General features: G+C 38.2%; 1 protein-coding gene and 2 pseudogenes across 1 annotated transcript; 2 read left to right on the top strand and 1 right to left on the bottom strand.

Annotated features, from left to right (window-relative positions):
* Positions 1-4,795, top strand: LOC142548327 (calcium-transporting ATPase 4, plasma membrane-type-like; annotated as a pseudogene).
* A 137-nt stretch (positions 4,796-4,932) lies between these two features.
* On the bottom strand, positions 4,933-7,811 carry LOC142548393 (UDP-URONIC ACID TRANSPORTER 1-like). Its single transcript, XM_075656684.1, has 4 exons — positions 7,179-7,811; positions 6,238-6,341; positions 5,698-5,926; positions 4,933-5,492 (listed from the first exon to the last, which is right to left on the bottom strand). Exons 1-4 carry the CDS (start codon positions 7,641-7,643, stop codon positions 5,346-5,348), a joined length of 945 nt encoding a protein of 314 aa, XP_075512799.1. The 5' UTR covers positions 7,644-7,811; the 3' UTR covers positions 4,933-5,345.
* Positions 7,812-8,254: 443 nt separating this feature from the next.
* On the top strand, positions 8,255-10,566 carry LOC142548394 (putative glycerol-3-phosphate dehydrogenase [NAD(+)] 1, cytosolic; annotated as a pseudogene).

Raw genomic sequence — 10,566 nt, forward strand, 5'->3', positions numbered from 1 at the left:
ATGTTCTCAATATTCACAGCAACACTCTATCACACTCTTCATAGCACGTCTCTTGAAAAAAGGTTTTCTCTGAATTCCTGAACGTGCACCCGTGAGTGAATATTGACCGAGAGAGAGGAAGGAGCCACTCAATGATGGCTTGGTCTCTTATTTATAGATGTGGAGTTTCATTCCATAAGGTAACCTACTTCAACTTATTATCACAAATATCATATCTCCGAATATATTTAAATGATTATCTCATTATCTAAGAAAGGCAAAATCATATTAAATATTTACTGCAACAAGGAAACCAAGTTGTTAAGGAAATAATTTAAGTCAAGAAATATATCAATTAGATTCGAAAATAATATTTTCCTTCGAGATTTAAGGTTACTCTGGATAAAGGAGTCAACTCGAATGATGTTGATATTAGAAAAAACGTTTATGGTCCCAATCGATACACCGAGAAGCCCTCTAAAAGTTTTTTGATGTTTGTGTGAGAGGCTCTACAGGATTTAACTCTTATCATCCTTATAGTTTGTGTTGTTGTCTGTATTGGAGTGGGAGTTGCCACTGAAGGTTGCCCAAAGGCATGTATGATGGCTTTGGAATTTTACTTAGCATATGCTTGGTGGTCACTGTTACTGCAATCAGTGACTACAAGCAATCATTACAGTTCAAGGAGTTAGACAAAGAAAAGAAGAAGATTTTTATCCAGGTCATTAGAGAAGGATTTTGACAAAAAATCTCCGTATACGACTTGGTTGTTGGAGATATTGTTCATCTTTCTATTGGAGACCTGGTTCTTGCAGATGGGATATTTATATCAGGACACAACTTGTTGATTGATCAATCAAGCTTGACCGGGGAAAGCGTGCCTATAAATATACATGAAAAGAGACCTTTTCTTTTGGCAGGATCAAAAGTACAAGAATGGTCGGGTAAGATGTTGGTGACTACTGTTGGTATGAGAACCGAATGGGGAAAGTTGATGGAAACACTAAGTGAGGGGGGCGAAGACGAGACCCCACTTCATGAAGCTAAATGGCGTCGCTACAATTATCGGTAAAATCGGACTGGTATTTGCTCTTTTAACTTTCACAGTTCTGACTGTCAGATTTTTGGTAAAAAAAAACTAAACCACGAATTTACAAAATGGTCTTCCCGTGATGCTCTGCAGCTTTTGAATTACTTTGCCACTGCTGTTACTATAATTGTTGTTGCCGTTCCAGAGGGATTACCCCTGGCAGTGATACTAAGTCTTGCGTTTGCCATGAAGAAGTTAATGAATGACAAAGCTCTAGTGAGGCTTTTATCTGCATGTGAGACTATGGGTTCTGCTACTTGCTTTTGCACCGACAAAACAGGTACATTGACCACAAACCATATGGTTGTGAGTAAAATATGGATTTGTGGAAGAGCAAAAGTGGTAGACCACAGTGGAGGCAGGGACGCACTTGATTCAGATGTATCAGAAAATGTATTAAATTTTCTCTTGCAAGCAATATTCAACAATACAGGTTCTGAGATGGTCAAGAATAAAGATGTGAAGAGTTCCATTATAGGTACACCAACAGAAACAGCAATACTAGAATATGGATTGCTTTTGGGTGGTGATTTTGATGAGCAACATCGGCTGTGCCAATTGTTGAAGGTTGAACCTTTTAATTCAGAGAAGAAAATGATGTCCGTGCTTGTGGGTCTTCCAGATGGCAAGGTCTGACCATTTTGTAAAGGTGCATCTGAAATTGTTCTAAAAATGTGTGACAATGGAATTAATGCAGATGGAGAAACTGTTCCTTTGTCATCAGAACAAATGAACAATATTAGGAATGCCATCAATGATTTCTCTTGTGAAGCTTTGCGTACACTTTGCATAGCATTCAAGGACATTGATGATGGCTCGACGGCAAGTAGGATCCCTGATTGTGGCTATACGTTGATTGCAGTAGTGGGAATTAAGGATCCAGTTCGGCCCGGTGTAAAAGAAGCAGTGAGAACTTGTTTTGCAGCTGGAATTGCTGTACGCATGGTTACCTAAGATAATATTAATACAGCTAAAGCAATTGCCAAAGAGTGTGGAATACTCACCGATGGTGATGATTCTGTTGAAGGACCAGATTTTCGCAACAAGACTTCAGATGAGATGCGCCTGACTATACCAAACTTAAGGTGTACAATGTTTATGCATATATTTAATCCTTTGGAACAATGTGGAAACTCACAAAGCTGCCTAAATTATTATGATCTTGACATAGGTAATGGCTCGGTCATCACCTACGGACAAGCATGTTCTGGTAAGAACTTCCAGAAGCATTCTTAAAGAGGTTGTTGCAGTTACTGGTGACGGGACAAATGACGCCCCTGCTTTGCATGAGGCTGACATTGGACTTGCTATGGGCATTTCTGGAACAGAGGTGGGTCCATATGGTCTCTATGTGTACAAAATACTTGTGTATGAAATTTTCAATCTGCAGCCTTCAAATGTTACTTTCTTTCAAAGAATTGAAGTGTTGGACTGGAACAAAATTCTTTTGATTGGCTTGTATTTTCAATCAAAAATAATTCCTGATGCATCTTATAACAATATATACAGGTTGCAAAAGAAAGCACAGATGTGATTGTATTGGATGATAATTTTGCTACAATTGTAAACGTTGCAAAATGGGGACGATCCGTGTACATCAACATACAGAAATTTGTGCAATTCCAGTTGACTGTTAATATTGTTGCCCTCATGATCAATTTTGTATCTGCGTGTCTCAGGTACTTTTTTTAACTTGCAGCGACCCACCACCCACCCTTTTTTGTTTAGAGAAAGAAAGAAGGAAAAGGGTGATTAATGGTGTGTCCATATACCCCATTACAAGATACAAGAAAATTTGTATCCAGTATCCACGCTCAATGAGGTTTCACTTGAAAAGTTTTTATCATGTGACAATCTTGCTGTTCTCAACAATTAGCACAATCGTCTTTCCCTTTCTGCATTATCCGCTTGCTATTTTGTATTTCTTCTACTTCTATTGTCAATTCCAGGATCAGCTCCACTAACAGCAGTGCAGTTGCTTTGGGTGAACCTAATTATGGACACTCTAGGTGCACTTGCACTAGCCACTGAACGGCCAAATGATGAACTGATGAAGAGGCCTCCTGTTTTAAGGACCGAAAATTTTATCACCATGAACATGTGGAGAAAAATCATTGGTCATAGCATTTATCAGCTGGCTGTCTTGTTAGTCCTCAATTTTCTAGGGAAACAAACATTGGGACTCCAAGGTTCTGATGCTACCTACAGCAGTACTGAATACTTTCATATTCAACACCTTCGTGTTCTGTCAGGTAATAATTTCTGCTACTTTTGACTTACGTGTTTGCCATGTTGCAATTTCTTCTACTTCAATTTACTACGTTGACCCCATATTCCAGCCCCTTCATATTTTCTCTAATCATGTGTTGGTGGAATTAGTGGTGGCAGACAAGTTCACTCGAGCTTGAACGGTGCTATACTCAACTTTGACTTGGACGGGCAATTCAATTGCCCTTGCCCGGTCAAGTTGTTAATTATTATACTCGAACTTGACTTGCTTTGGTATGGAGTGGTAGGAGCTCAAGTTTGAAAAGCTTAATATTTTCAAAAAACTAGAAAAATTAAAATGTGCCCAGGTATATTTCTTCTTAGAAGTAGTTATCAAAACCTCTTATGAATAATCCAAGATTGAACAGCAAAAAAAGTAATACAAGTAAATTACTTGTGGTTGAGTTCAACTTGAGTAACTCGAGCTCAGTTGAGTGGAGCAATGTGGCTCACGTGTACACATTGATTGTATAAGGAAAATATGGCACTGTTTACACAAATCCATGTGCCATCCCTCCCTGTCAATCGCAAAGAGAGAACTTGTGTCCTGCTAAATCGAGAACCTTTTTTTTTCTGGCGTCATCTTCAATGAAATAAATAGCCGTGATATTGAGAAGATAAACATTTTCCATGGAAGAAACTGGATATTTTTAGGAATCATCGCGTCTACAGTGGCATTTCAAGTGATCATAGTTGAATTCTTGGGCACATTTACTGGCACTGTACCTTTGAACTGGCAACTATGGTTACTAAGCATCCTATTCGGTGCCGTCAGCATGCCTATCGCAGTTATTTTGAAGTGCATTCCGGTTGACAGAAAGACTACCGTTGCTACTCGACAGCATGATGGTTATGATCAGCTTCCGAGCGGTCCAGACATAGCCTAAAAGAAATCGCATTCAAATGGTATATATCTGGAGCAGCCCTTCAAAGGATTGATTCTAGTGTATTTGTTGAATTCCATGGTTAGCCCTGTCATGGCACTTTCTAAAGTTCCATGGAACATTTTCGTATTTTCAATTTCAATTACGAAAATGAAACATATAAAACATTGGATACAAGTAGGTTTGGGCTGGGGATGGTTTCAACTTAGGCCAATGCGAGTATTGGTATGTGTTTGGTATCAGGGATTGGAATTGATGACTCTTCTGTCTTCCTTGTGTCCAATTCATGAGCAGATCCAGAAGTCCATGACAAGAAATTTGGGACTCGTGAATCTGAGTTTTTGCCTGCTGGTTTTCGTAGTACTTTGATGATGGGGGAGGATTGAAGCATTAGTAACCTCTAGGGTTATTACAAATAAATCTATTTCGAATATTTTATGCCGAGCCTCGGTTACATGTACCTTTTGCCCATAACGACACTCTTTGTCAATGAAATGAATGTTGGTTTTTCCCAGCTCCATGTTCAATATATTGGAGGTTCCCAATCCTTGTGTTTATTAGTCATGAAGTCTTAAGTTTGTAATTCTCCCACGGAAATTGTTGCAAACTTTGTTTCGTTGGTTTGACTGAAAATGATGTATAAGCCAATTATTCAGATATCTAAATGGACGATTAATATAGTTATTCAGATATCTAAATGGACGATTAATATAGTTTAAGAGATTTAAAGCAACAAATGAAAGAATAATTACAAGCATTCGAGGAAATTCCATCTCGAGGTATGACTTATTGTCAATTCCAGACCAAACCAATATCAATAGACTCGGAATTCATTTTATGCATTTAATCACATGATAATCGCATGTGTATTACATTTGTCCCGAATGGAATTACTAAAAGTATGAGGACTACGACTAAACTAAACTGATTCCCATCGGCTTCTTCGCCCTTCCATCCACAGGAAAGTAAATCCTGTTCTACACTACATCCAATTTACTACTTTACACCAGCTGATTGATGATGAACGCTCATCAAAAGATACATGTCGTGCACATGTATGTATGTATAAAAATTAGATGAAATGATATGAAGAACACAAGATCCAAACCGCACAGATGACGTCATCATTTGTATCTTCTTTTGGTTTCTCCATAAGCAACCACCCCCATCACAGTCATAGTGTAACCAGCAATACCGATAAATGTTACAGGGTTGCGAAAAATAAGTATTGAAATGACAACGGCTACTGCACCCTTTGCATTGCCCAACACCTGATCAAGAATAACAAATAATGATTCATATATCAACAAATTCAAAAGACGCAAATCTAAGAAGTTTCAACTTATCAAGTTTTTTCGTTCCAAGATTTAAAGATTTCAGTTCTTCAGAGGTTTCGGAGCGGATATTTTGCAGTCATGTCCTTAAGTAGAAGCTACACTGCCTTAGTCAATTTTAAAAGAGAGAGAGAGATAGAACCTGGAGAGTTAATGCACTTGTATGCTTAGTCACCAAGAAATTGCACAAGTTGGCTCCATAAGCCAAAGTTGAATTAAGCAAAAGAAGAAGCCACATGAATTTATGTTCAATTCCAAGTAAAATTGTGACTTCCAATACATTGGGTTCCATCACAAGGGCTGCAGGAAGTAAAACTATGACTGCAATTGGGGACATGTAAAGCATCAAATTCATTGAGTTCAACTTTTCCCTGCATCATCGTCAAGTGTATGTTATATAGGCTTATTGTGCACCACACGATAACATATATATATCAATCAAAGTGGACTGCAAACTTTTACCGAGCAAAGAAGAAACGGGGCAATTATTGCTGTTTCTACTTCATACTCGACGATTATTGCAGAGAGAGTGGAGCTTGAGGTAATTAAATTTCAACGCTAGACGCGGATGCAAGCAAATTCTCAAATAAAGAAAATGGATATAAAGCATAACAATTGAAGTTTATTTATTTATATGAAATGAAAGGCGACTCATTCGCATGTACATAAATTTGTAGCATACCCTTCGTTTGAGAGGAGGACTCCTTGTAGCACGGACTTGAAAGCCCTAGCTGCGGTTGCACCTATGCACATGACAAATCCATACAGATGAAAGCTTGGCTCGCCCTGCAACCAATTACATGCTTAAATGTCGTTTCAAGTATAGGAACCACAGTTCACAATTGGCGATAGGCAGAGGAGAAGATAAAGAAACCAAAGTCCACTAATAGTGAATATATCTTGAAATGCCAACTCATCATGGAGATTATCGAAAAACTATGTCCAAGACGCGAATTTCTTGAGAATGCCACAACAGGTGACTGAAATGATTGAGAAACTATAGTCCACAATACAAATTGCTTTAGGTTAATGTTCGAGAATATTTCACCAAAAATGAAGCTCGACATAAGATGAAACATTGGTTTTCTGAGCATAAAAACACAAAAAGCAGATAGTGGCAAAATTTGAGGCTCATTGCAAGCCATGCAACACTCTAAGAAAAGGGGAAGAAAGTAATTTTCTTGAATGTCCACTTCCTATGCATGCACTTTGAGGCATGAATATTTTAGTTTACAAACTCTACGTCTCCCCAGGTAAACCGTCCAGACTTGTACGTCTTTTCTCAAGCGGAGGGGATACAGTGTAAACGGAGACTACATAGATTCAGTTTTATGTCTCACCACAAAAAATGCAGCCAAATTAAAATGATTAAACAGCCCACGAACAATACCCATGCAACATAAATTCAAATCTGAACATTGAACAAATTTCAGATCTGATCTTAGAGAACACTCGAATTACACCACATCAAAACTAAATCTGGACAAATAATATTAATAATGATGATGATAAAGATCAAATCTTCCGCAACAGAACCCACACGAGATTGAAATCTTGCCAAAAGAATCGCCATAAAAGAAATGACAAAAACAAGTAGATCTAAGTAGGAGATAAAAAGCATACCCCACTAGCAATGACAACCCCAGCAACCACAGGTACAAGACAAGCATAGGTAACCCATGCCTCCCGCTTAAGGGTCATCATATAAGCAAACAAGGCAGTAAAAAAGGGTGTGGTCGAACCCACAGCTTGATTAAACGATACGGGCAAATATTTCAAAGAAATGTTGCCACCCACGACAGACCCACAGAACACAACGCTGAGGGTGGCGATCCTGAAGAACTGAGACCTGGATTTGATCCTCTGCATCGGCACAACTTTAAGTAACACAATGGAGATGTAACTGAAGACCGCACAGGCTGACATGTGGCACATTGTGAGGAAGATGGGAAAGGCAAATCCATAACTTGAGAGCAAAAACTTGTTGAGGAGGAGGACACCAATGTTGGTTGAGTACCAAAGGATTATGAGGGAGGTGACAAGGATGGCCTGTTTTTTTGAAGCTGGAGATTGAATCAACGAAGACATATTTTTCTTTGTGGGACTTTCGGATTTGATGATTCCTTAGTTTTGTAACATTTTTTCAGATTTGAGTGTGTGTTTTCTTGGTTCTGTTATTACGAAAGGGAAAGGCATTTGGTTAGACCAAGATCCAAGAATGGGAGTAAATTGAGGGGATGGAATGTATTAGGGGATCATTAAATTATGATTTGCAGCACTAAGTACAATTTTACAATATGATCATTTATTTCATCAGATTTCTATTTTCTAAAACTTTTGCAATTATTTTCTTACTTTCATGACTTGTGATTGTGACCTCGGATTTTTAATTACGTAAAATAATAATAATAATTAATCTAATGATGTGATTAATTATACTACAGGCTAGTTTGACACTTAAGTTTCGCTTTTAACAAGAAAATTATTTAATCGATTAATTAGCTCCCTCAGATATGATGTTATCTTATACACCATCACTCTTGTATGGTTGCGTTACATTTGTAGTTTGGAGTTGAGAATGTGAACAAAATAGCCTCCTAATTAATATCCGTTGTGTTTGAGAAGATGAGTTGGTCAAAACTTTAAATGCGTATGGTTTGGTTTGGCACCCACCCCAATACCCAACTGTGTCCTCTTGATTTCTCTCTTTCTATTATACTCGTGCTTGCAAATCTTAATTGGTTTAATGGGTTTTTAGAATTTTGATTAATTATTTCATGTCACCGACAAGTAAAGGTTTGTGTCTTTTTTTGGTAGATAGATGGACAAACTCGGGCGGAAATTACCAAGTTTTGTAATGTATTTAATCTTGGTTTAATGCTAGTATTTTATGAATTAAAATGAAAACCGGCATCACGGGTTGGTTCCAATATAGGTGAGCAAATTTCAATTTTAGACAAGTTTGAATCTTAAAAAAGATTTGAAATTCTGGAGCTTTTGTCTTGGAAAATCAAAAGTTGGTTGTTCCAAGTATTAAGCAGAATTCAAGAATCAAGTTTCTGGGGACTGCTGTTCTTGAGATTTATTTACTGTTTGGTACTTTGATCACATTCAGTTGCTGCATTGTTTTGGTAATTATCAGATTCTGATTGTTTCTTGAAAAAGATGGTTGACAGCATCGGCTTGACTAGCAACAAGCCGTTTGTGAACGGACTCGCGCTAAACCGTAATGGTCTTGAAGAAAAACTCGATGAACTCCGAAAATACTTAGGCAAGGTGGATGTCGATCTTTTGAAGATTGTTGGTGTCGGGGCAGGTGCTTGGGGAACTGTTTTGGCAGCATTGCTTCAAGATACATATGGCCAGTTTCGAGAAAAAGTTCAGATCAGGATATGGAGGAGGGCTGGAAAAGCTGTTGATAAAGAGACGGCTGAGCGCTTGTTTGAAGTGATAAATTCAATGAGAAGATGTGTTGAGGAGATTGATAAGGAAATGCGCATATCTAAAGTATGTTGAGGCTCGTTTGGGTGATAGGACTTTGTACGCCGACGAGATTTTAAAGGATGGGTTCTGTCTTAACATGATTGATACTCCACTTTGTCCTATGAAGGTTGTGACCAACTTGCAAGAGGCTGTTTGGGATGCCGATATAGTAATTAATGGATTACCATCAACCGAAACTCGCGATGTTTTTGAAGAAATTAGTAAATATTGGAAAGAGAGAATTACCACGCCAGTTATCATATCATTGGCAAAGGGTATAGAGGCTGAGTTGGCCCCTTTTCCTCGCATAATTACTCCTACACAAGTGATCAATAAAGCGAGTAAGCAAGCATTCACTTGTTATGCTTCTTTTCTGTATTCGGTTATAGTTAATTATACAGCTGGAATCCCAATAGAAAACATTTTGTATCTTGGTGGACCAAATATTGCTTCGGAGATTTACAATAAGGAATATGCTAATGCTCGTATATGTGGTGCTGAAAAATGGAGATTGCCTCTTGCAAAATTCTTAAGGCAGTCTCACTTCATTGTATGGGATAATAGCGATCTTGAGACGCATGAAGTAATTAACATATTTCTTCTGAATCTGGAATAACTCGTGGTTGTACTCACAGCTGATTGCCGGGGAAACTAGTGAATATTTGCTTATGATATTGATCAATTGTAGTCCTAAATTTGAACTTGGTTTTCCTCAGGTATGGTGGCAGCTCTAACAAATGAAAGTGCAACCAGCAAATCTGTATATTTTGCACACTGCACATCAGAAATGATATTCATAACACATTTGTTGGCTGAAGAACCTGAGAAGCTTGCAGGTCCTTTGCCTCGCAGACACATACGTCACCTTATTAAAAGGTCGCAATGCATGGTACGGACAGATGATAGCCAGGGGACAACTGAGCTTGGATATGGGAGATAGCATCAGTGGCAAAGGAACTATTCAGGTCTATCTCAAACTGTTAGATATGCATATTCATCATATTTACTTATTCTAGAAATTTTCCAGGGAGTTTCAGCTATCGAAGCATTTTACGAACTTCTAAGTCAGCCAAGTTTGAGTGTGCCGCACCCTGGAGCAAACAAGCCAGTAGCCCCACTCGAGCTCTGCCCCATCTTAAAAACTCTGTATAGAACTCTTATAACAAGGTGATTTTTGATCATATCCCGGTACATACTAAAGAGAGTAGTTAATATTTTCTTGTGATTTTTGTTGCCATGTGAAGGGAACAAGGAGTGCAAGCAATTCTGGAAGCTCTGAGAGACAAACACTTGAACGATCCCCGAGATTGCATTGAGATTGCACAAAGCCATGCCTTCTACAGGCCTTCACTTGTTTGCCAGCTTTGAGCATACTATTAATGATATGTTTTAATACTACATTGATTTATGGGGGGGTAGGCCTTTAATCTTGGTTTATATATGTGTTCATTGTATAGAACTTGTTATTAAGATGTATCAATGTTTGATAATTTTGCCTTTTGTTTTTCTTTGATTTGGAGTGTTGTGT

Source organism: Primulina tabacum, chromosome 6 (genome assembly GCF_025594145.1).
Source record: "Primulina tabacum isolate GXHZ01 chromosome 6, ASM2559414v2, whole genome shotgun sequence".
Lineage (NCBI taxonomy): Eukaryota > Viridiplantae > Streptophyta > Magnoliopsida > Lamiales > Gesneriaceae > Primulina > Primulina tabacum.